This window comes from Pleurodeles waltl, chromosome 3_1, assembly GCF_031143425.1.
Source record: "Pleurodeles waltl isolate 20211129_DDA chromosome 3_1, aPleWal1.hap1.20221129, whole genome shotgun sequence".
Lineage (NCBI taxonomy): Eukaryota > Metazoa > Chordata > Amphibia > Caudata > Salamandridae > Pleurodeles > Pleurodeles waltl.
The window spans coordinates 351,705,193-351,732,345 of record NC_090440.1 but is presented as its reverse complement, the minus strand read 5'-3'; the positions used below and the strand labels follow the sequence as shown (position 1 = coordinate 351,732,345).

Genomic DNA, 27,153 nt, shown 5'->3' with positions numbered 1-27,153 from the left:
GAGCTTCCCCAGGGTCTTTTGGATCTTGTCTCTGATGCCCAGGCTGCTGCGACCCAAATTATCCAGACGGGACTGGATACCACCGACTCGGTAGCCAGAGCAATGGGCACAACTGTGGTGGAAAGGAGACAGGCCTGGCTACGTAACTCGGGCTTTTCGGCAGATGTACAGTCCACATTGTTGGATCTCCCGTTTGATGGGGACAAACTGTTTGGGGCTAAGGCTGATTCGGCCTTGGAACGTTTTAAGGAGAGCAGGGCCACGGCTAAGTCGTTGGGACTCCAAGCTCCTTCTTCCACGGCCTCTTCCAGATTCTTCAGGAGGTTTCGTGGATTTGGGCGTGGCTCTTCCTCCTCCTCCTTTCGGGGAAGATATCAGCAACCTGCCTCTTCCCACCCCTATAGATCTTTTAGGGGGAGGGGTAGGGTCCGCACCAGGGGAGCCTCTCAGCAGCACTCTGCCTCTTCCTCATCCTCTGGCGGGGTGCAGCAGGGGAAGCAGCCTTAGGCTTCCACCATTTCCCACTCACTCCTCTCCTGTAGGGGGAAGATTACAGCATTTTCTCACCAAATGGGAGACTGTTACGTCGGACACTTGGGTTCTCAGTGTTGTGGGAAAAGGCTACACCCTTCCCTTTCGGGAGTTTCCGCCCCTCATCCCGCCCCGCCCTTCGTATTGTTCACAAGAACACCTCCTGTTGCTAGAACAGGAGGTGGAAGTCCTCCTTTTAAAGGGCGCGGTGGAGTTGGTCCCGGAGCAGGAAAGGGGTCAAGGAGTTTACTCAAGGTATTTCCTGATTCCCAAGAAGGATGGTCGTTTGAGACCAATTCTGGACCTGAGGATCTTGAATTGGTTCCTCAAGCAGGAAAAGTTCAAGATGCTGACCCTAGCACAGGTGCTTTTGGCGTTGAACATGGAAGACTGGATGGTGTCTGTCGACTTGCAGGATGCTTACTTTCATATCCCGATACTCAAGTCACACAGGAAGTATCTCCGGTTTGTGGTGGGATCGCAACACTACCAGTTTGCGGTCCTTCCGTTTGGTCTTACTTCAGCACCTCGAGTCTTCACGAAGGTGATGTCGGTGGTTGCGGCAGAGCTCAGAAGGAAGGGGATAGCAGTATTCCCTTACTTGGACGATTGGTTGATCAAAGCCAAGTCCCCGGAGCTTGTGTTGCGTCATCTGCAGTCAACAACCCAGTTGTTGTTCGACCTGGGCTTTTCGGTGAACGAGCCCAAATCTCACCTGGAGCCCTCTCAGCGCCTCCTGTTCATAGGGGCAGTACTGGATACGACATTGGGTCGGGCCTTTCCTCCGCCTCAGCGGATTCAAGATATTCAGGATTTGGTTCCAATGTTTCGAAACGGAGCGGTAGTTCCAGTCCTCAAGGTCCTTCGTCTGCTCGGTCTTTTTGCCTCCTGCATTCTGTTGGTCACGCATGCTCGCTGGCACATGAGGGCTCTTCAGTGGTGCCTCCGAAGGCAGTGGTCTCAACACAGAGGGGATCTAGAGGGTACTGTCAAGATCTCCAGAGATGCTGCTGTGGATTTGAAGTGGTGGATTGCAAGCAACAATCTTTCACAAGGAAAACCGTTCCAGCAGTCGCCACCAGTGGCCACAGTCATAACGGATGCTTCCACTCTAGGGTGGGGAGCTCATCTGGGGGATCTGGAGATCAAAGGTCTTTGGTCTCCAGAGGAACAGATTTTTCACATCAATCTGTTAGAGTTACGGGCTGTACGTCTGGCTCTCAAGGCCTTCCTCCCTTCCCTTCGTGGTCAGTCGGTACAGGTCCTAACGGACAATACTACCACGATGTGGTACATAAACAAGCAGGGAGGAGTGGGGTCGTACCTTCTCTGCAGAGAAGCTCTTCGACTATGGTCCTGGGCAAAGGACCATCGGATTTGCTTGATAGCAAACCATCTGGCCGGAGTCTTGAACGTGCGTGCGGACAGTCTCAGTCGCCACTTCTCGGCAGACCACGATTGGCGTCTCCATCCAGATCAAGTCCGTTTAATCTTCCAGAAGTGGGGGTTTCCTCGGGTAGATCTGTTCGCCACTCGAGAGAACGCGCATTGTCCGTTGTTCTGCAGCCTTCAGTATCCGATGCAGGAAGCATTGGGGGACGCGTTTCAAATGACCTGGTGCGGCCAGTTGCTTTACGCGTTTCCTCCCATACCCTTGATTCCTCGAGTATTGAGGAAGATTCGCCAAGACCGGGCTCTAGTAATCGTAATAGCTCCGGATTGGCCAAGGAGGGTGTGGTACTCCGACCTTCTCCAACTCTCAACGTGCCCGCCGCTCCGTCTCCCTTTCAGGGCAGACCTCCTCTCGCAGTCGCAGGGGCAGGTTCTACACCCCAACCTCCAGAGTCTGCACCTACATGCCTGGAGATTGAACGGGGCAACCTGAGTTCCTTCTCTCTCCCGCCTGAGGTAGTGGATGTTATATTAGCGGCCAGGCGACACTCCACTAAATCTATCTACGCTAATAGGTGGTCTAAATTTGTTGCGTGGTGTGGAGAGAGGCAGATTGATCCTTTACAAGCTCATCTATCGGACGTTTTGTCTTTTGCTCTATCTCTGGCGCAGAAAGGTTGTGCAGTGGCTACCATTAAAGGTTATTTATCGGCCTTGTCAGCCTTCATATGTCTTCCAGACCAACCATCTTTATTTAAATCCCCTATTGTTATCAGATTCTTGAAAGGTCTTCTAAATCAATATCCTCCAAAGCCATTCGTTATGCCGCAATGGGATTTGTCCTTAGTCCTGACTTTCCTTATGGGGTCCCCTTTTGAACCTATGCATTCTTGCCCCTTAAGGTATTTGTTTTTAAAAACAGTCTTCCTGATAGCTATAACATCAGCAAGGAGAGTGAGTGAGTTGCAGGCCTTATCAGTAAAACCCCCTTATACAACTTTTTATGGGGATAAGGTGGTGTTGAGGACCAAGGCTGCTTTCCTCCCGAAGGTTGTTTCACCCTTCCATTTGGCTCAGGCAATTACTTTGTCCACGTTCTATCCTCCGCCTCATCCTTCCAAAGAGGAAGAAAGACTGCACCGTCTGGATCCAAAGAGAGCGTTGAGCTTCTTTATCAATAGAACAAAGGATTTCAGGCTGGAGGATCAGCTGTTTATTGGATACGTGGGCAAGAGGAGAGGAAAGGCAGTCCACAAGAGAACACTATCCAGGTGGGTTGTTCTTTGCATTAAAATCTGTTACTCTTTGGCAAAGAAGGATCCTCCTGAGGGCATTAGAGCTCATTCCACCAGAGCTAAGTCGGCCACTTCGGCCTTGGCCAGAGGTGTTCCTGTGGTCGACATCTGCAAGGCCGCAACTTGGTCGTCCCTTCACACTTTTGCAAAACATTACTGTTTAGATTCTGAGGTTAGAAGGGACGGCCATTTTGCACGGTCAGTGCTGCAGGATTTCTTGGTTTGACCATTTAAGCACCCACCGCCGGGCGTGGTACTGCTTTGGGACTCTATTCATGAGGTGAGGAATCCACAGGTAGTTGTATCCATCAGAAGAACGAGTTACTTACCTTCGGTAACGACTTTTCTGGTGGATACATTAGCTACCTGTGGATTCCTCACGGTCCCACCCGCCTCCCCGTTGCCTTTATGGTCTTGCCAAGTAATCCTTGAGTGCGCTCCTCTTGATCTTTGAGGGTGCAATAGATGTATATATATAATATATTTATATATATATATGGGTATATGTGTATATATCTTTATGTATATACTTGGTGTGTGTATATATTTTTAAAAGAAAGAGTTTTATATATATATATATATATATATATATATGTACATAAAAAAGATTTACAGTTATTCATACAATGTGGTGTATTTTTACAATATAATGGATGTTGCTTTGTTCTTTCATTGCATTGCCTGGTTGTTCTCATGCACGTAAAAAATGATTGGTACTGACGTCCGCACGTCGTCGAGGACCTCTTATTGCCTGTATGACGTCAGACGGCGTCGCGTGCGAGACAGTGACGTCCTCGTCGACGTGCAGAGACTAGTAAGAAGATTTCCGTAGAATGCTGGCGCCATGGGAGTATTCATGAGGTGAGGAATCCACAGGTAGCTAATGTATCCACCAGAAAAGTCGTTACCGAAGGTAAGTAACTCGTTCTTCTCTTCCATAAAGATACATCTCACCGCGATATCAGCTTACCTACAAATTACTCATTCAACTTCACTATTTAGAATACCAGTCATTGAAGCGTTTATGGAAGGCTTAAAGAGAATCATACCACCAAGAACACCACCTGTTCCTTCATGGAACCTCAACATTGTCTTAACAAGACTCATGGGTCCACCTTTCGAGCCCATGCATTCTTGTGAAATGCAATACTTAACGTGGAAAGTTGCATTTTTGATTGCCATCAAATCTCTAAGAAGAGTGAGCGAGATTCAAGCATTTACCATACAAGAACCATTTATTCAAATACATAAAAATAAAGTAGTTCTAAGGACAAATCCCAATTTTTTACCAAAGGTTATCTCACCGTTCCACTTAAATCGAACAGTAGAATTACCAGTGTTCTTCCCACAGCCAGATTCTGTAGCTGAAAGAGCACTACATACATTAGACATCAAAAGAGCACTAATGTACTACATTGACAGAACAAAACTAATTAGAAAAACAAAACAACTATTTATTGCCTTTCAAAAACCTCATACAGGAAATCCAATTTCAAAACAAGGCATTGCTAGGTGGATAGTTAAGTGTATTCAAACCTGCTATCTTAAAGCAAAGAGAGAGCTGCCTATTTCACCAAAGGCACACTCCACCAGAAAGAAAGGGGCTACCATGGCCTTTCTAGGAAATATTCCAATGAACGAAATATGTAAGGCAGCAACATGGTCTACGCCTCATACATTTACCAAGCACTACTGTGTAGATGTGTTAACTACACAACAAGCCACAGTAGGTCAGGCTGTACTAAGAACATTATTTCAAACTACTTCAACTCCTACAGGCTGAACCACCGCTTTTGGGGAGATAACTGCTTACTAGTCTATGCACAGCATGTGTATCTGCAGCTACACATGCCATCGAACGGAAAATGTCACTTACCCAGTGTACATCTGTTCGTGGCATTAGTCGCTGCAGATTCACATGCGCCCACCCGCCTCCCCGGGAGCCTGCAGCCGTTTAGAAGTAGATCTTGAACATTTTTACATTTGTAAATATATTACTTTAACCTTTATTATGTACATACGTATTCATTCCATTCCATGGGCACTATTACCAACATACACAACTCCTACCTCATCCTCTGCGGGGAAAACAATCTAAGATGGAGTCGACGCCCATGCGCAATGGAATCGAAATGGAAGGAGTCCCTCGGTCTCGTGACTCGAAAAGACTTCTTCGAAGAAAAACAACTTGTAACACTCCGAGCCCAACACCAGACGGCGGGCTGTGCACAACTTGTGAATCTGCAGCGACTAATGCCACGAACAGATGTACACTGGGTAAGTGACATTTTCCATATATATCTCAATTGAATATGTGGCTGTGGATGCACATGCTTGGCATACTCATGCCATTTAGTTTTGGCCCAGATATTCATAGCTGGCAGTGGTGGTGTTCTTTTTTTTTTCTTCTTCTTTAAGCTCAAGTCACAAGACCTATTCTGGCTCCACCCTTTGACAATGTACCTGCACACTCTCTGCCACTCTCTTCCAAGATGCTGGTGGCATTCTTTTTTTTTTTTTTCTTCTTTATTTCTTTTCAAATGTAATTTTTTAATTTTTTTTTTTTAACAGAATTGTGAGTATTTTAGGCATTTTGATATGATACTGCCGATACAAGTTTGCGCACACAATTGAACGCTTAGGTACATACATACCATGTCAGGATGGGTCTTATAGAAATACTCTGTGAGACCAAAGTCATTAGAGGGGGTTACACCCAGGATATTCCATCTATATTACATGTCACTTTGCAGCAGACCTCAGCCTTTGTGTCTCTACGAAGCCTGACTGGAGGCATATCTTGTCCTAAGGTAACGGGGGTTGAGGTGCTTCTCATGGACATGGCTTGGGCCTATTAGGCTTATCATGCCTTTCTCTTTTTAGGGTAGACAATATGCTTTGGGGAGGAATTTGCATATTCATATTTCTTTGCAAAATGTTGGGATTGTTCATATTCACATCTTATTTTCATAATCCTGATTTCTTGTCATTATCCTAATCCTTACAGCTCATGCATGTTATCGTAGATAGCAGACTTTTCCATAAATGTATTAAAAACTGTCCTGCATCTTCTTTCTTGCCTGTATGTGCGTAAGAGACTTATTGCCAACAAGAGAAAAGGGTAAGACTTGTTCCACCACGATTTTCCCTGAGAGTTTTTCAGAGTCCATGCGCTAGGCTGCCAGAAATCAACTTCAATGTTTGGGTTTGGGTGAGGTGCTGCTAGAAAGCCGGAAGGGTTAGGCCGACAGTTGCCAACTGGTGTAGGAGTTGCTCAGCTGCCTGCAATCAGAGGTGGTGCTGCCGCTCTTAATCCAGCAGTCTTGTAGGGATGCAAGAGCCCATACAAAATTAGATTTCACTCTGGGCATGGGCATGGAACAAACACTTTTCCATTTCTTCCCACCCTGTAACAACAAATGGCCCTAGAGTGAGGTTTTGCAATATCTGCCTCTAGCCGGATCACAAGGAGTCATCCTGTGAATCCTGCCATACGTTTTGGTAGGACATTTGTGACACCAAAGGTGAAGTCTGGTATTTCGGCAATCCAAGCATGGGGCAGCCCAGAGTCCATCACCTGTGAGAGCTACAACTCCAAAGAGGAGGGGCAGATCAGTTTCTCAGCCAAGTGGTAAAACACACACCAGCCTTTGGTCTGAATGCTCGGTTGAGTTCATATGCCTTAACGGTCCCTCAGATACAACAGGTCAATCTCTATTCCAAAAATGCTTTTGGATGGCAGTAGAGCACCACTACAACATGAGTCAGGCTTCGGACCAGAGTTGAGCTGGAAACAGCAGAAACCTTTGGGTTCGGCTCATGTGACCGAGTCACCCCGGACTTCAGAGGCTTGGTTGATGCCAGAGAAGACTGCACATACAGGCAATGCACCACAACACATTTTTACTCTGCCTCGGTCCAGAGGCTCTGAAAAGCCACCCACTTTCTGAGTAGATATCAACCCTAAAAGCTGCATCGGCCTCAATACCTGCCTCAAGATGTGACAACATATAAAAGTCTATCTTCATGAAGATCTCCGAAGTCCGGGATGCAAAACAAAAAAAAGTTCATCTACCCAGACAGGGAAAAGATCCTTGCCAAACCTCCAGCTTCAGAACTAGTCTTGATCTTGTCTATCCATTGAGGCTTCCAGCTCTAAAAGTGTTACAGACTAGGCCAGTAGCCCAACACCATCCCCACCCTTCCCAACAACATCTCCACCACTACCATTTTTTCTGCAATCACCTTGCCCCCAAGCTCCCAGGACACTGATTCAGATGTTGGCAGCCCATACCCCCCTGCTGGGCCCCTGTGGCTCCTGCACGCCCTGGGTGAAAGGGGGAGATGTTCCATGGGAGGACTATGTGGTAGACAAACCCTCCCACCCCCAAGATGACCTCGGCCTCTAACCTTACCCTGCCAAACCATCCCAATCCAATAAAACCACAGCATACCACGTGGAAAAAAAATGGGTCTGTACAGCACTATCACTTGAAGATGCATTTAGTGCTGGATGATGTGAATTAAAAAAAATAATAATAATAATTCCCAGCTCCATTTGGGGTTTTCCTCCATATTCCTTCCACTTTGCACACAATAGAAACAGATTTGTGCTTGTGTTCTTGTCATGTATGTAAACACTTTTCTGCATGAGCATTTGCCATAGAAGGAACACATCCAGTTGTCTTTTGCTGTGCCCATGATGCATGAACTAGCTACTTTTGGCGTTTCAGATGTTGCTTAGATCTGGTTGGCCATAGAAGACATTTTGATGTGGTTTGTTTTTGCCTCCATTTGGCTTGATGATCATCATACAACATCATATTGGTTATATATATGGTTATTTAGACCCATCATTTTATTTTTAAAAGCTTAATATTCCGATGTGGTTCTTCAAAATACAGGGAACCAGATGATATTGCTAATTTGTTGTTGTTTTTTTTTGTAGTTGTAGCTGTATTTTTTCAACATGTTTTTCGTTTTCCTACCCACGTTATAGCTGGATGATTTGCCTGACAATTCTCCAATCAATATTGTTCAAACTCCAATTCCTATAACTACATCTGTGCCCAAACGTGCCAAAAGTCAGAAGAAGAAAGCCCTGGCTGCAGCCCTGGCCACAGCACAAGAATATTCTGAGATCAGCATGGAGCAGAAGAAACTTCAGGTTTGTTGCATTTGTTATTTGTGACTGATTTTATTTATAATAGATTAGAGCGGCATTGCTATGTTTAGTAACCTTCTAACCGACTGGGAGGGTTGTTTTACAGTTCGTGGTATGTCTTTGCCATGCTGCTGAAAATAAAAAAGGTATTGATTGACTTCAGATTGCTAATACACCTCTATTACTTGCTATTATTTGCATGCCGGGCGACTTAGCTCTCAATTTAGTTGGTAGTGGCCTAAATAACTACTTCTTTGGCAGTACAGTCCGTAACCTTGACCCCAAATAAAATATTGCCAGTTTTCTTCATTATTTCCATAAAAGGAATACACATCTGTAAAAGGGCAATTTGATAATTGCTACTTTGATTAAAGTTGTTCCTCTCATATCGATCATAGTATGCATCTGTATATAAATGTGCACTGCTACTGCCTTGTTAGTCTGATTATTACTGGTTGTACTTCTAAAGCACTCCAAAGAAATGAGGTCACTATTTGCTTTCAGAAGACACAGTATTACGTGGTGATAAGAGAAAACCTATGCTCTCTTGTTTGTGTCACTAGGAGCTGAATGCCATTGTTGTGACACCTCTTTTACAGAACCCCTTTTGTTGAAATTCTTAAATGCTGAAAACGGTCACATGGCGGTATTCTTCCGTGCAAGATCTCAGCCATTTATAAGAACTTAAAACCCCAACCCACTGCTGCTGACCGCACCAGCCTACTCACACCCATGAACACAAACCCCGAAATATCTGCTCCCCCATTGGGGGGAGCCACAATCTCCTTTATAAACTCTGTATACGTGGGAGCATCCACAGACCCATGTCTCCTCCACATCTTCAACCTTGGTAGCAACACAATTTGCGATGAGCTCAATAAAGTCCTGAACACCTCCATCACCACAACCTCTTTCCCTGAGGACTGGAAACGCACTGAAGTAAGACCCCTCCTGAAGAAACCCTACGCTGACCCAGCAGATCTGAATCTACTGATCCATCTCCCGGCTCCCCTTTCCAGCGAAGGTTCTTGAAAAGGCAATCAACCAGCAACTAACCAGACACTTGGAACACTACAGCCTCCCTGACCCCTCTCAATCCATATTCTGAGCCACTACAGCACTAGACTGACCTGATCGCAGCCGCAGACACCATAAGGGCCTTCCTAGACCGCAGCGTAACAGCAGTCCTCAACATCCTGGATCTGTTAGCTGCTGATCCAACAGTGGAGAACGCTTCTTCTCTCACCTGGCGGACAAAGCTTGGAACAACCTTTCGCTGCACCTCAAGAACAAGATTTGGCTGTTTGAATGAACAGAGCACTGTGAAAAACCTAGCAACTCCAGTGCCTTGAGACCCTCACTGACGATTTGCAGCGCTTTATAAACCTTTACTGATTGATTGACTGCAATTTTTTTCTGATAGTCTTCCACCACAGATTCCTTACCTTACTATTCTCTCCACGCTTTACACATGATCTGGAAAATCTTAAGCAGCACCTCTGTGGTCCAGTAGGTGGGACTGATTTGCTCTGCGTTCACATTGTCCATGTTGTGAGTGATGTTGCAGTACCCATATAAGCTCCACCCTGGCATGCTTACATATCAGTTCCTTTTTTTCACACCAACAGTGAGGATCCGTTGACCTACCTTTGTCATTTTTGTCCAGCTTTTACAACTTTCTTGTTAACTGTTTTTGAACTATTGCTCCTAGTGTCCCAGTGATATGTGCCTTTCAAACCCTCCAGGGCTTAAACCTTGCTTGGAATTTCACAGACAGATGTCTGTGTCTGATCCCCACTTGGTATGTCTACAGTGCCTGTGGTCTGGCCACGACCCCAGGCCCTGCCTCAAGTGCAAGTTGATGCACCCCAAGGTGATTTTTGAGTGGGCAATGAAGCTTCTGGCAGCACAGCAGAAGAAAGCGTCTCAATGCTTTGGATTCCGTCTGAGAGTAGCTCTCCTACTGATTGTCATCTTCATGTTCCAAGACTTCATTCTCCAAGTCGGGTAGGTCCTAGAAAAAGTAAAAGGGTTCTTCAGCTTCCCCATCTAAATGCCATACTTCTAGGCCCCTACTCCAACATACTACCTGCACAGCCAGTGCCAGATCAGCTCCATGCTACCCGAGATCCTTAAAATTCAAGAGACGCCCACCCAGTATTTTGACAACATGCACACCATCTTCAGGCTACGGACCCCCTTTTGCATGGCTTAGGGTCCCACAGAGCTGCGAGGTACCCCATCTGCGGGTTTGCCCCTGACGCCAGCTGTATACTCTGGATCCACCCTCAGATCTGGCTTGACGCCCGCCTCAAGCACCTATACCCTTCCTGACACCAGTCCCTCCTTTATCAACCTTGAAGCTACTACTCCCCTGGACTTTGAATCCATACACCTCTTCAAGTCTCAGCCGGTGACAAGGCTTGACATCTCATCTTGGGGAGGACTCTGAGCACAAATAGAACTGGTATGAGGAATTGGGTGATGTCAGCAGGCTGGACAACTCTCCAGACTCTAGAATATTTCCCCCCGCCAGGCCCTGTTGCGGAGGAAGGCGTATCCTTCACAACAGTAAAGCAAGGGCAGCGGGGGTCCTTGACCTACAACTGCCTGCTGTTAAGGTTAAGACCAATGTCTTGATATTGACGCTTCACCCAGGGGTGAGCTCTGCAGGACCTGTGCTTCCCCTCTCACAAGGTCCTCACTGCCATTCTCCTGGGGTCCTGGGCTAAACCTTGCACAAGAGCTCCTGTGCATCATGTGATTGCCCATCTTCACTGTCTCACCCCAGGTGACCTGGTGTCTTCTTCCCGCATCCCTCCCCTGTGAGCCTAGTGCTACAGGCCTCAACAGCTAAAGCTAACTTGAACTCCTCCCCTTTCACCTCACACCTCTCCCACCTCAACCCCCCAGATAAGGATTCCAAGAGGCTTGGATATCCTTGGAAAGGGATTTTTCCTCTTCCGCTAGCTTGGCTTTGCAGTCTGTGAACATTGCATGTCTCTTAGGCCGATACTCCTATGCCTTATGGGCTTGGTTGCTCAGCTACTCCCCATGCTTCATGAAGAGGGCTGCGCCACTGTGAACCAAGCATTGTGGAACTCCACTGGGAAGTTCACCATCAGGGGTGGGCTGGACACCACGGACTGCCTAGACAGGGTCATGGTCTCTTTGGTGTTGCTCTCAGTTTCCATAACTGGTTGCAGTCCTGTGGGTTTTCTGGGGATGTGAAATTATCCCTAATTGACTTGTCTTTTGATGACTCCCCCTTGTTTGGTGACAAAGCTGATTCTGATCGAGACATATTGCTGCAGATTCCTTACCTTAGAATTCTTACCCAGACGTCAGACTAGATCTGGAATTTATTTACAGCAGTACTTCTGTGTGTCGGTAGAGGGTGTTGTGCAACTCCATAGTGACACCGTCCACTGGATGTGACGTCAAAGGAATCCATATAATCCCCGACCGACGTGCTGATGTCAGTTCCTTCTTTTGCACGCTACTGTGAAGATCCGGAGTTACCACAGGCCTTTGACCTATCTTGAAAAAAAAAAAAAAAATTATTTTATCAAGGGAATAGTGTGCCCTTTCTCTATATGTCCTCGGAGTTCAAACCTTGTGAAACCTGTGACAGGCAGATGTTGGCCACGAAGCCTCCTACTGTTTGCATGTTGTGCCTCTAGGAACACCACAACTCAGATGATTGGGGCTTCCATCGTCACCTTTGACCGAAGGTGTTGTGGGAACACTATATGAAGATCTTGTCGGCGCGTCTAGCAGAGGCCCTGTGCTGTCGTCTGTCTCCCTCCAAGTCCAGGGAGCAGTTGCGAGTTTATTCCAGGAGCTGCTCCTGCGATCATCCCTAGACCTCGAAGGAGCACACTGCGAAGCACCGGCAGTCGAAGTGGCAGCATCCGCCTGCGGCAGGTAATTCTGCCATTTCGTACTCCCAGTCGCCATTTGAGGAGTCGGCGCATGAGTCCACCCCGTGCCTCCCAGCTTTCCCTTGAGCTGGGGCGACTCTGGTCCAGATGCAGTATTATTACAACTCCCTTCATGCCATCTTCAAGTTCCTACATCTTTCTGGCAGGCTTCTCACCTCCAAGGATGTTATGGGTGTCCTACCTGACTCCTCACCTGCTAGTTAGCCATTTGCGTCAGATAGGCCCTCTGCATCCATTCTTGGAGTTGTTTCGGCTAAGGAGCACAGCCCTTCAAGGTTCCACCCTGCAATGCTGGAGTTCAATCAGTCAACGCAAACCAGTTACCCTATCCAATGCCAAAATGATGCCAGACGGTGAACAGAATCTGGTACCTTCCTCCCCCTGCTCATCAATCCCTTGTCATTTTTCCTTCGGGAGAACAAGCTTTTGGATGTGAAGGTGAGGGGCTGATGTTTAGCAACCCAGTGGATGAGACCGTCCAGCCTCTACAGGAGGGTAGTTGATGGAGTTGGGTGAGACTAGTGTCCTTGAGTCCTTGCCAGTTTCGGCTCAACCCCTCCCTCCACCACAAATGCCTTGCAACAGAGGCAAGCTCCTCCTTTGTAGTAGTACTGAAGAGGAGAGAGTAGCTGAGGTCCTAGAATGCAGCTGCTCTCTTTGGAGTTCACCACTGGCTCCTTGGTAACAGTGCTTCACCAGGTTCTGACAGTAATAGAGCCTGTGCTCCTAAATAGTGAGACACTGACATTTTATTGGGAAGCGGAGCTAAACCTGCTACGGGGGCCCCTGTGGATAAATCTGTAGCTCAGACACCGGCCTGCCCCTGGAGACCCTGCTTGTCTTATCCAGCACCCGACTCAGAAGTTTTGTGGTGCAGGCTGCTACCACCTGTTCTGACCTCAGCGTCACTGTGGGATTCAATAACGCACCTGCTACCTTTGCTTGCGGAGGAGAACTGGAGCGAACTCTGCCAGACACTTCAGGATGGGCTTGTCGTAAGGTGCTGCACCACTGCTTACTCTGTAGCGCTGCTCCAGCATCTGAATCTGAACAGCTCCCTCCTTGGTGGACTTCAGAAGGAGACTCAAGACGTGGCTTTTCTACAGGGACACGCCACCCTCAGTGCCCAGATACCCTAGAGGTGATAGTGCTGCGCTTCACAAATGCTATGATTGATTGATAGTCATAACTTATTATTTTATTATAGGGCCCCAGTGATGCCAAACATCTGTTTTACTTAGACTTGATTCCCAAGATCTTTGCTTTCTCATTGATCAACTTCTTAATGGGGAGGAAACTTTAATGCTTGATGGACCACGAGATGAACAACTCTTCTTTGCTTGGCTATATAACTGTAACTGTAAAATATGTTCCTCAAGAGGTCCAAGACTTTGGTCTGTTGGTTGAATGAATTTATTATTTCTCTAATGTCCCCCAAAAGTAGTTGGAATCCATTTTTTCTTGTGCAGTATTTTTTATACACATTTACTTTGAGGAAAATGATAATGAGGAATTATCCTCTGGCGTACTGTGGGATGCCACATAAGCAGACCTACCTGGGGCTCACATACCTCTGCTCTTCTCTGAAAAGATGTGACTAGTAAAGAGGAATTGGAGTCTCAAGTTCGGGACTTTGAATGTTGATTTTGTGTTGGAAAGTATTTCATCCAGGAGTTTTTCCTTCATGTACTCAACCTTTGGTTCCAGCAGCTACTGATTGTTTTAATAAATTACAGAGACATAGTAAACTTGTGTTCGATGGCATCTGTCGCTGTAGATACACATGGTATGCATGAGCTCGCCATCTGGTGTTGGGTCGGAGTGTTACAAGTTGTTTTTCTTCGAAGAAGTGTTTTCGAGTCACGGGACCGAGTGACTCCTCCTTCTGTGCTCATTGCGCATGGGCGTCGACTCCATCGTCGATTGTTTTCTTTCCGCCATCGGGTTCGGACGTGTTCCTGTCACTCCGAGTTTCGGAACGGAAAGATAGCTGAAAACGGAAGATTTTCGACGGTATCGTTGCGATCCGGTTCGAGATAGACACATACGACGACGCGTTGAACATCGAAGCGCTTCGGTGCCCTTCGGGGTAGATTTCGGCACCCCGTCGGGGCCTAGTCGGCCCAACCGCGTGGAGAACAACGCCGATGGAACGGACCCCGTTTCGATTCTGCCCCGAATGCCACAACAAATATCCTTATACGGACCTACACTCGGTCTGTAACCTGTGCCTGTCACCCGAGCACAGCGAAGAATCCTGTGAGGCCTGTCGGGCGTTCCGGTCCCGAAAAACTCTGCGCGACCGTCGAGCGAGAAGACTGCAGATGGCGTCCACGCCAAAGGAGCGTCGACAGTTCGAGACAGAAGAGGAACAGGAGGAATCCTTTTCCATCCAGGATTCAGACTCCGAGCTAGACTCTACAAAAACTGTGAGTAAGACGTCGAGATCAGAACTTAAAAAAGGAAAGAAGGCCCAGGGGACTGCCAACCGGCCATGGCTCCACCCAAATTCTCGGTGACCAACAATCGGCACCGAAAAAGGCCCATTCAGTGTCGAGATCGTCCGACTTCGGTCGAGACACCGGCACGCAGCCTCCTCGGGACCGAGAGAGTGCTAAACAGAAGCATCGACACCGAGAGTTCGGTGTCGACACGGATCTACGCCGAGACAGTGGCGCCGAAGCCCATAGAGGCCAAGAATTTTCGGCACAGAAAAAGAGGAAGGTTACCTCTGAGCCGAAAAAACAATCAACAGGGTTTTCGGAGCTGAAAAAAGCGACATCAGACCCTGTTTCAGGCTCCTATACTGAAGAGCATTCTATGTCTTCACAAATGAAGAAACATAGGTTTGAACAAGAACTGCAATCCACTGAAGTGGATCACACGCAAAAGCGTATCTTTATTCAGCAGGGGACTGGGAAGATCAGTACCCTTCCACCTGTCAAACGAAAGAGAACGCTTCAGTTTACTCCTCAGCAACAAACAGCACAAAAGGTAACACCTCCTCCCTCGCCTCCATCTGTAACTCCGGCTTCGCCAACTTACACCCCGTCACATTTGCCAGCTCACACCGCCATGAGCCACGATGACCAAGATCAGGATGCGTGGGACTTGTACGACGCACCAGTGTCTGATAACAGCCCAGACACATACCCAACTAGGCCATCACCACCGGAAGACAGCACAGCCTACTCACAAGTGGTGGCTAGAGCAGCACTATTCCATAATGTGGAACTACACTCGGAACAAGTAGAGGATGATTTTTTATTTAACACCCTCTCTTCAACCCACAGCTCCTACCAAAGCCTGCCGATGCTCCCAGGCATGCTACGCCATGCAAAGGACATTTTCAAGGAGCCAGTTAAAAGTAGGGCAGTGACGCCTAGGGTGGACAAAAAGTATAAGGCGCCTCCTACGGACCCTGTATTCATCACCTCTCAGCTGCCACCAGATTCTGTGGTGGTAGGGGCTGCCAGAAAACGGGCAAATTCACACACTTCTGGGGATGCACCTCCCCCAGATAAAGAAAGCAGGAAGTTCGATGCAGCCGGGAAGAGGGTTGCTGTCCAAGCAGCAAACCAGTGGCGCATCGCAAATTCACAAGCGCTGCTTGCGCGATACGACAGAGCCCACTGGGATGAGATGCAGCATCTCATTGAACATCTCCCAAAAGATCTGCAAAAAAGAGCAAAACAGGTTGTTGAGGAGGGTCAAAACATTTCCAACAATCAAATACGCTCCTCCATGGATGCAGCAGACACAGCCGCAAGGACCATTAATACGTCGGTTACCATCCGTAGGCACGCATGGCTCAGAATGTCTGGATTCAAGCCAGAAATTCAGCAGGCAGTGCTTAACATGCCAGTCAACGAAAAACTTCTGTTCGGTCCGGAGGTCGACACAGCCATAGAAAAGCTCAAGAAGGACACTGACACTGCCAAGGCCATGGGCGCACTCTACTCCCCGCAGAGCAGAGGATCTTATAACACCTTCCGCAAAACACCTTTTAGAGGAGGGTTTCGGGGTCAGGCCACACAAGCTAGCACCTCACAGTCCGCACCGCCCACCTACCAGGGACAGTACAGGGGAGGTTTTCGGGGCCAGTATAGAGGGGGGCAATTCCCTAGGAATAGAGGAAGATTTCAAAGCCCCAAAACCACTACCAACAAGCAGTGACTCACACGTCACTCACCCCTCCCACACAACACCAGTGGGGGGGAGGATACGTCAATATTACGAAGCATGGGACAAAATAACTACAGACACATGGGTCCTAGCAATTATCCAACATGGTTATTGCATAGAATTCCTGCAATTCCCCCCAGACATACCACCAAAATCACAAAATTTATCAAAATACCATTCACAGCTTCTAGAGATAGAAGTTCAAGCACTACTGCAAAAAAATGCAATAGAATTAGTACCAAGCACACAAATAAACACAGGAGTTTATTCACTGTACTTCTTGATACCAAGAAAGGACGAAACACTGAGACCAATTCTAGACCTCAGAGTAGTAAACACATTCATCAAATCAGACCACTTTCACATGGTCACACTACAAGAAGTGTTACCATTGCTCAAAAAACACAACTACATGACAACCCTAGACCTCAAGGACGCATATTTCCATATACCAATACATCAATCACACAGGAAATATCTAAGGTTTGTATTCAAAGGAATACATTACCAATTCAAAGTATTGCCTTTTGGTTTAACAACCGCTCCAAGAGTATTCACAAAATGCCTAGCAGTAGTCGCTGCACACATCAGAAGGCAGCAAATACATGTGTTCCCGTATCTAGACGACTGGCTAATCAAAACCAGTTCGCTCACACAATGCTCAAACCACACAAATCAAGTCATACAAACCCTCTACAAACTAGGGTTCACCGTCAACTTTGCAAAATCAAACATTCTGCCAAGCAAAGTACAGCAATATCTAGGAGCCATAATAGACACGACAAAAGGAGTAGCAACGCCAACTCCACAAAGGATCCACAATTTCAACAGAGTCATTCAACACATGTCTCCAAACCAAACAATACAAGCAAGAACAATACTACAGCTCCTAGGCATGATGTCCTCATGCATAGCCATTGTCCCAAACGCAAAACTGCACATGAGGCCCTTACAACAGTGCCTAGCCTCACAGTGGTCTCAAGCACAGGGTCACCTTCTAGATCTGGTGTTGCTAGACCGCCAAACTTACCTCTCGCTTCTATGGTGGAACAGTATAAATTTAAACATAGGGCGGCCTTTCCAAGACCCAGTGCCACAGTACGTAATAACAACAGATGCTTCCATGACAGGGTGGGGAGCACATCTCAATCAACACAACATAAGAGGACAATGGAACATACATCAAACAAAACTGCATATAAATCATCTAGAATTATTAGCAGTTTTTCAAGCACTAAAAGCTTTCCAACCAATCATAACCCACAAATACATCCTTGTCAAAACAGACAACATGACAACGATGTATTATCTAAACGAACAAGGAGGAACACATTCAACGCAGTTAAGCTTGTTAGCTAAAAAAATATGGAAGTGGGCAATCCACCATCAAATTGGTCTAATAGCACAGTTTATTCCGGGGATCCAGAATCAGCTGGCAGACAATCTCTCTCGAGATCACCAGCAAGTCCACGAATGGGAAATCCACCCACAGATTCTGAACACCTACTTCACACTCTGGGGAACACCACAAATAGACTTATTTGCAACAAAAGAGAACGCAAAATGCCAAAACTTCGCGTCCAGATACCCACACAAGCAATCCCAAGGCAATGCCCTATGGATGAACTGGTCAGGAATATTTGCTTACGCTTTTCCTCCTCTCCCTCTCCTTCCTTACCTAGTTAACAAATTGAGTCAAAACAAACTCAAACTCATTTTAATAGCACCAACGTGGGCAAGACAACCCTGGTACACAACACTGCTAGATCTGTCTGTAGTACCACACATCAAACTGCCCAACAAACCAGATCTGTTAACGCAACACAACCAACAGATCAGACACCCGGACCCAGCATCGCTGAATCTAGCAATCTGGCTCCTGAAATCCTAGAATTCGGACACTTACAACTTAGCCAAGAGTGTATGGAAGTCATAAAGCAGGCCAGAAGGCCATCCACTAGACACTGCTACGCAAGTAAGTGGAAAAGATTTGTTTGGTACTGCCATCATAATCAGATACAACCACTAGACGCAACTCCAAAACATATAGTAAATTACTTGCTCCATTTACAAAAAGCAAAGCTAGCCTTCTCTTCTATTAAAATACACCTTGCAGCAATATCTGCATACCTGCAAACTACCTATTCAACTTCCTTGTATAGGATACCAGTTATCAAAGCATTCATAGAAGGGCTTAAAAGAATTATACCACCAAGAACACCACCTGTTCCTTCATGGAACCTAAACGTGGTTCTAACAAGACTCATGGGCCCACCTTTCGAACCCATGCACTCTTGCGGAATACAATTCCTAACCTGGAAAGTTGCCTTTCTCATCGCCATTACATCTCTAAGAAGAGTAAGTGAAATTCAAGCGTTCACAACACAAGAGCCTTTTATACAAATACATAAAAATAAGGTCGTCCTACGACCTAATCCAAAATTTCTACCAAAAGTTATTTCACCATTCCATCTAAATCAAACGGTAGAACTACCAGTTTTTTTCCCACAGCCAGATTCTGTGGCTGAAAGAGCACTACATACATTAGATGTCAAAAGAGCATTAATGTACTACATTGACAGAACAAAGAACATCAGAAAAACTAAACAGCTATTTATTGCATTCCAAAAACCTCATGCAGGTAACCCAATATCAAAACAAGGTATAGCCAGATGGATAGTTAAATGCATCCAAATCTGCTACCTTAAAGCAAAAAGACAACTGCCCATTACTCCCAGGGCACATTCAACAAGGAAAAAAGGTGCTTCAATGGCCTTTTTAGGAAACATCCCAATGCAGGAAATATGTAAGGCAGCCACTTGGTCTACGCCTCACACATTCACCAAACACTACTGTATAGATGTGCTATCCGCACAACAAGCTACAGTAGGTCAAGCTGTATTAAGAACTCTATTTCAGACAACTTCTACTCCTACAGGCTAAACCACCGCTTATGGGGAACTAACTGCTTACTAGTCTATGCATACCATGTGTATCTACAGCGACAGATGCCATCGAACTGAAAATGTCACTTACCCAGTGTACATCTGTTCGTGGCATCAGTCGCTGAGATTCACATGGACCCACCCACCTCCCCGGAAGCCTGTAGCAGTTCAGAAGTTACCTTCAATTTTGTACATTTGTATATATATTACTTAATCCTTTAATAGGTACATACTTACATTTTTCATTGCGCGGGCACTATTACTATAGTACAACTCCTACCTCACCCTCTGCGGGGAAAACAATCGAAGATGGAGTCGACGCCCATGCGCAATGAGCACAGAAGGAGGAGTCACTCGGTCCCGTGACTCGAAAACACTTCTTCGAAGAAAAACAACTTGTAACACTCCGACCCAACACCAGATGGCGAGCTCATGCATACCATGTGAATCTCAGCGACTGATGCCACGAACAGATGTACACTGGGTAAGTGACATTTTCATTCTGAAAGAGTATGCCATTCCAAGGCCCTAATAAAAAAAATATACTGATAAATCACAATCAAATCCTTCTCCTTTTGCTTTTTGGGGAGAAAGTTTGTCTGCCTTCTGGGTTTGTTCCTGGTCTAACAATGCTAATTAAATTTGTTCCATTTGGAATAACGCATCAGATCAATCCTGTAGCCTTTCAGTTGCCTCGTACCTCGAAGATTCATTCTGTCTTCTATTCGTCCCAGCTGAAGCCATGTGATCTTTTTCAGCTTCCATCTGAACCTCTGCCAGTTATGGTTCAATGGCAACCAGAATATGAGGTTTAGCAAATGTATGTATCTGAATATTCAAAATCTTCAATTTCTGATCTACCTGAAACGTTATCCTTAAGCATTCTTGGGAATATGTTTTTTAGTTTATGCTCCCATGTTAGTCTGCCATTTGTGGAGTGGCACCCTAAAAGCCTGGAGCTTCCGGAAGGGGGCATACTGATATGTCTTTGCTGAGATCTTACCAAAGATTGCAAACCATGTGCTCCGTGCAGTGTCAGACAGCATGTTGCTTTACCCAACACTACGTGTGTGTGAGCATCCTCGCTGCATAGCCCACACTGCTTTTGCTCATGGAAAACTGGAGGAGCATTTTGCAAACTATGTGGCCCATCAGTGATCAGGGCCACACTGACATGCAGACTTATTTGCTGGGCAAAGGATGTCAAATTTCAGCTTCAAGTAGCAAATCAACACCATGAGTTTGTGGAAAAGGATGTGGGCAAAGATGTTAATCTGTACAGTGAATTCTTTGAGGTACAATTCCATGACGAGATGGAGTCTTCTTCCGTAATGTCAGTTACTGTTTGAAGTGAATATAAGGAGCCATTTTAAGTTATAGGTGAATCACATTGCATTTTTTCCTTATTTTTCACTTGCCATGTTTCCTGTATTTTTATATTTTCTGTTTTTTCTCTAGTTGGACCTCCACTGGATCTACTCTGGATAGTCTTGATTGGCTCTTACCTTTTCTCTAGTATGAGAGGGAATTTGGTGCCTTGCTATTAACTACTGTTTTAATCTTCATCTTAAAAACAATAGGTTCATGACTACCAAGAATTTTATTTTACCCTTTTTGTTTTTCCCCACCTAACTGAAATCCTCTTAAGGAGACACTTGACACTTTTCCTATGTACTATTATATGCAGGGTGGCACAGTGGGAACTGAAAAGAGCTTTCCTTTCCTCTTGTAGTCAAGAAGAACTCAACCTACAGCTCAATGTCCAGTTCGTGACTATGAAATATTTTATAGCTCAGCTTGTCTAAGGTGGACATGCTTCTTGTACCCTCATGTCCACCTTGTATCCCACTATTATAATAAAAAACTGGGGAACTTTGATCAACTCCTCTGTCAGTGGAACCCACATTGTTCAACATAAGACTATTTTCTATCATCTAATGTTCACCTTCTCTATCTAGAGCTGACACCAGAAACCTTTCCCAAAGTGTGCCTGAACCAGACTATGGCAACAGTATTAACATGGACGTTCTCTTATATATGAATAACAAACTCTAATACAAACTAAATGTTGTTATATTGTTAATAAGTATGTAAGTAGATTTTCATTGATTGCTTATAAAGCAGCATGTCAAAGGTTGTCTGTGGCTTACTCAGCATTGCATATGTTTATTTTTCATTTTTAGTCACAGTAAAGGTTTCCTTACAACTGAGTTATTCTGTGTTATCTACCTCTGTATTTTTTTGTTTCTTCTGTCGCATGAGGGTTGTTCTAACCTTTACTCAGCATGCATCCTCTTACAAACCACTCACCTGTCAACCTTGACTTACTGATGGCCATCTGTTTTTTTTCCAGAAAAAGCTAAAGGTTGCCACTTCTTTGTCACTCCTGCTTCATGGAGGACACTTTGGCACCAAGAGGTCATGAGACAAATGTTTCCTCTCTAAAGCATAACATTGTGTTTCATTGCATGTCAAGCACATTGAACTATTATATGAACTTGTGTGGTAGGAGCAATACTGAATGACAGAAAGAGGAAGAAACAATTGCATGCTGTATTAGCATTGGCTATCCACAGTGCAAGTATTTCAAACATTTAGGCTACCATATTATGATCACTGCCGGACTTCCACCACAAGAAGGGCAGAAATTCAGCAGTGATCATACATGCCAGTTGAGCGCCACCAGCCGTATCATGACCTGTGATATGACCTGGCGGTGTTCGGCTGGCGGGCACCCCTTCCCATTCTCTGCCGGAAGACCTCCTCAACAAAGGTAAGTTGGGCTTCCGACAGTGGAGGGGAGTGGGGGTGTTTTGTGTGTGTGTGTGTGTTTGGTTGTGTGCATGAATTGTGTGTGTGTTGTGGTGTTTGCGTGGTTGTATGCATGTGAGTGAATGCATGTAAGAATGGTGAAGTGAGTGTGTCTGCATGTCAGTGTGATTGTGTGTAAGAATGTGTGCGAGCATGTCTGGAAGTATGCGTGTATGAGTGTGTATGCCAGTGTGAGTGACTGGGTGTGTGCATGTCTGTGTGCGTGTATGGGGGTGGGGGGGGGCGTGAGTATCAGAGAGGGGGTGAGGGAGAGTTTGAACAGGGGGAGAGGTGGGGGAGCCCCCTACCGGTGACAGGGAAGGAATGGTTTTCGGGGCGTTGCTCACGCTACGAAAACCATGGTGGCTGGCAGGCTCATAATGCTGCCGGTGGTACTATGTCCGCCGATACAGAGTGGAGAAGTGGCAGGTTGGCTGCAGCCAACCCACCTTTCTCATAATGTGGTGGTATGTACTGCCAGCCTGTTGGCGGTCATATCGCCACATTAACAGTCACCGCCGGGGTCATAATGACCCCCTTAGTGTTTACTTTTTTGCTGGTGATCTTTTCTGTATTTTCGTTATCAAAAATACTTTTCTGTTTAGTCATTGATATGCATCAGCTGCTACAAAAGCATGGTTTATTTACCTGGAATATGTAAATCATAACTGAGTGCATTGCTACTTATGAATTTATTTTGTTCATTGTTTAAATCCACTTAAGTTATTGCACTCACCAGTTAGATGCACTCGGTCCTCCACAGTACCCAGATATCCTTTAGTAATGTATGCAAGGATTCCTTTTCCTAATTTAATGAACTCTCATTTGTGTGGTTGATCAGATAAATAGTAAGCAATACTTTGATGCTTTGGTATAAATAATTCACAGGAAGCTCTCTCAAAGGCATCTGGTAAGAAGAGTAAAACCCCTGTGCAGCTCGACTTGGGCGACATGTTAGCAGCTCTTGAAAGACAGCAGCAGGCAATGAAAGCACGTCAAATCACCAACACCAGGCCTTTATCTTACACAGGTATGGTTTATAAATAATTTCATGTCAATAATTGTAAAAGTTATAGTTTAAAACTTAACATAGTCTTACTCAGAAATATGGATCAGTATGTTTCTTCACAGTATTACATTTTAGCAGGACTGCTGATGCAAAAGTCCGTTACTTTAGATTTTTACATTCATGTTTCAATAACCACTGCTTTGAAATGGGTCTATGATATGAAGTTTGGCTTATTTTCAAATATATCTAATTTATTCCAAACTGCATTTTGAAAAAAATACTTTCCCAGGAAATTTAGGGCCATATGTACGAACACTTTTTCCCATAGAGACAGAATGGGTAAAAACCTTTGCTACATCTGGCCCTTAGAGGAGAGAATTAAAGAAACTAATTGTCTGCTAATTCTTCCAAATTAGTTGTCTATAATTCTATAATGGTATAGTAATGTAGGAAGCTGTCTCTGTATATACTATATCAAAATGAGATATAGTGTGCAGAGTCCAAGGGACCCAAGGGTAGGTCGCTCCCCCTGCCGCTGCAGCTCCTCCAGGTTCCTGAGTTCCTGAGACCCACCTCACAGTAAGTACCCCCCACCTCCCAGCCCCTCGCTCTGCCCCGCGCTACTCACCCTCTCTCCTGCTCCTGCTTCTTCTTTTCTTCTTCTCTGTTCTTCCTCCTCGCTCCTCGTCTGTAATCTTCTTCTGTACTCTTCTTTTCCCCGTCTTCTCTCTTCTTCTGTGTGCTTCTCAGCCTTCCCTGTCGCCTCTCTTCTTCCTCATCTTCTTCTGTGGTCCTCTGCCTTCTGTTCTTCGTTTTCTGTATCTTCTTCTGTGTTCTTCTGTGTTCTTCTGTGTTCTTCTGTGTTCTTCTGTGTTCTTCTGTGTTCTTCTGTGTTCTTCTGTGTTCTTCTGTGTTCTTCTGTGTTCTTCTGTGTTCTTCTGTGTTCATCTGTGTTCATCTGTTCTTCTGTTCTTCCAGTCTTCTGTTCTTCCAGTCTTCTGTTCTTCCAGTCTTCTGTTCTTCCAGTCTTCTGTTCTTCCAGTCTTCCGTTCTTCCAGTCTTCCGTTCTTCCAGTCTTCCGTTCTTCCAGTCTTCCAGTCTTCCAGTCTTCCGTTCTTCCGTTCTTCCGTTCTTCCGTTCTTCCGTTCTTCCGTTCTTCCGTTCTTCCGTTCTTCCGTTCTTCTGTTCTTCTGTTCTTCTGTTCTTCTGTTCTTCTGTTCTTCTGTTCTTCTGTTCTTCCGTTCTTCCGTTCTTCTGTTCTTCCGTTCTTCCGTTCTTCTGTTCTTCCGGTCTTCTGTTCTTCCGGTCTTCTGTCTTCTATCTTCTGCTCTTCTGCCTTCGGCTCTTCTGCCTGCTCCGTCTTCTTCTCCCCGCGCCTGCCCTCCTGCTCCTGCCTCATCCCCCTCCCTCACTCGCCCCCCCTCTCTATCACCCCTATCTAACCCGTTCGCTATCTACCTCCCTCTCTCCTCCTATCTACCTATCTCTCTATCCCACTATCTAACTCCCTCTCTCTCCACCTCCTCCTATCTATCTATTTCTCTATCTATCTATTTCTCTATCTATCGATTTCTCTATCTATTTTCTCTATCTCTCCCCCCCTTCCCGCCACCCCCTCTATTACCTATCTTCCTATCCTCTCACTCTACCTCTCACCCTCACCCACCTCTACAACCCCCCTCCCCTATCTTCACAACCCTTCTCCCTAATCTCCTAAACCTCCTAACACTCACCCCCCTCCACCCTTAAACCCCCTTCCACTAGCTATTCTCACTCTACCTGTCCCCCCCACCCCCGCGCTTTCCCGCCGCGACCTCCTGCACGCCCCCCAGCTCCCATTCGCCCCCAGCTGACCCCTTCCCCCCCCTCCTACCTCATATGGCGGCCGCTGGCGTGCCAGAGGCAAGCCCGTCTGCGCCTGGCCCGCGCCCAGCGCCACGACCCCTGGTCCCCAGCTCTCCCAAGCCCCGCTAATCCGCTACGACCCCACCACCCTCCACGCCCTCAACCCAGGACGCTCCAACACCTGCGTCCAAGCTCACCCCAAACGCACCCATGGACCCTTCGCCTGCAACTCCTGCAAACGCATCTTCCACCACGCAACTACCACGACCACAAGCCCACGCGCCATCAACCACCTCAAGTGCATCCTGGTCAACGCTTGTTCCGTCCACAAGCATGCCGTTGAACTCTGGGACCTCCTGGACTCCACAGCCCCGGACGTCGCCTTCATCACAGAGACCTGGATGAACGCCTCCTCTGCTCCAGACATCGCCACCGCCATCCCCGAAGGCTACAAGATCTCCAGAAAAGACCGCACCAACCAAGTAGGAGGAGGTATCGCCATCGTCTTCAAAGACTCCATCAGCGTCACCACCTCCACCGAAGACACCCCTCTCGCCGCTGAACACCTGCATTTTCAGATTTGCACCGACCCGAGGACCACCCTCAGAGGATCCCTCGTCTACCGTCCTCCCGGACCGCGCGCCCCTTTCAGCGACGCCATCGCCGACTTAATCTCCCCGCACGCCCTCGCCTCACCGGACTACATCCTCCTAGGCGACCTCAACTTTCATCTGGAACAAAACAACGACCCCAACACCACCACCCTGCTCGAAAACCTCGCCAACCTCGGCCTCAAACAACTGGTGCACACCGCCACCCACATCGCCGGACACATGCTCGACCCTATCTTCTCCGCCAGCAAACACATCTTCTTCAGCCACACCTCCGCTCTACACTGGACTGACCACAGCTGTGTCCACTTCACATTCCGACGCGAGACCTGCCACCTCCGCACTCAACCCATCCCTCGTCGACAGTGGAACAAGATCCCCGAAGAGCAACTCTTCTCCGCACTCGCCGCCAACCAACCCACCCTCACCACCGACCCCAACGACGCAGCCCTCAGCCTCACAAACTGGATCTCCAACTGCGCACACAACCTTGCTCCCCTCAAACGCACGCATCGACAGACCAACACCAAAAAACCTCTCTGGTTCTCTGACACCCTCAAAGAATCAAAGAAAACTTGTTGCGCCCTCGAGAAGGCCTGGCGCAAGGACCACACCGCTGACAACATGACCGCCCTCAAGAACGCTACCCGCGAACACCACCACCTGATCCGCGCTGCTAAAAGGAACTTTTTCACCGACGGACTGTACAAAAACAGCCACAACAGCAGAGAACTCTTCAGCATCGTCAAGGAGTTCGCCAACGCCGTCACGCCCTCACAGGATTTGTGCGAATCCCTCGCCACCATCTTCCATCGCAAGATCAGCGACCTCCACGACCGCTTCGGACACCAGACCCAACCAAACACCACCGAACCCGCACCCCCGTCCATCACCCTCAACAACTGGACCCACATCAACACTGAAGAAACCAAATCCACCATGAACTCTATCCACTCCGGCGCCCCTTCGGACCCCTGCCCTCACTCCATCTTTAACAAAGCCGACGACATCATCGCCCGCACCTCCAGGCCGTCATCAACTCCCGACCCGAGCGACCTGAAAAACTTTCGCCCCATCTCTCTCCTGCCTTTCCCAGCCAAGGTAATAGAGAAGACCGTCAACAAACAGCTGACCACCTTCCTGGAAAACAACAACCTGCTCAACCCTTCACAAACCGGATTCCGAACCAACCACAGCACGGAAACTGCCCTCATCTCAGTCACAGACGACATCAGAACCCTGATGGACAACGGTGAAACAGTCGCCCTCATTCTCCTCGACCTCTCGGCTGCCTTCGACACCGTCTGTCACCGCACCCTAATCACCCGCCTCCGCTCCACCGGGATCCAAGGCCAGGCCCTGGACTGGATCGCCTCCTTCCTCTCAAACCGTTCCCAAAGAGTTTACCTCCCTCCGTTTCG

The 27,153-nt window shown here is 46.9% G+C and overlaps 1 protein-coding gene across 2 annotated transcripts in view; it reads left to right on the top strand.

The window, feature by feature from the left end:
* SECISBP2L (SECIS binding protein 2 like) overlaps positions 1–27,153 on the top strand; it is a 435,435-nt gene that overhangs the window by 151,070 nt on the left and 257,212 nt on the right. For both annotated transcript variants that reach the window (XM_069222506.1, XM_069222505.1), the window contains exons 10-11: positions 8,218–8,385; positions 23,156–23,297. In XM_069222506.1, coding sequence (XP_069078607.1) covers positions 8,218–8,385; positions 23,156–23,297 — 310 coding nt within the window. The remainder of the gene's footprint in view (positions 1–8,217; positions 8,386–23,155; positions 23,298–27,153) is intronic.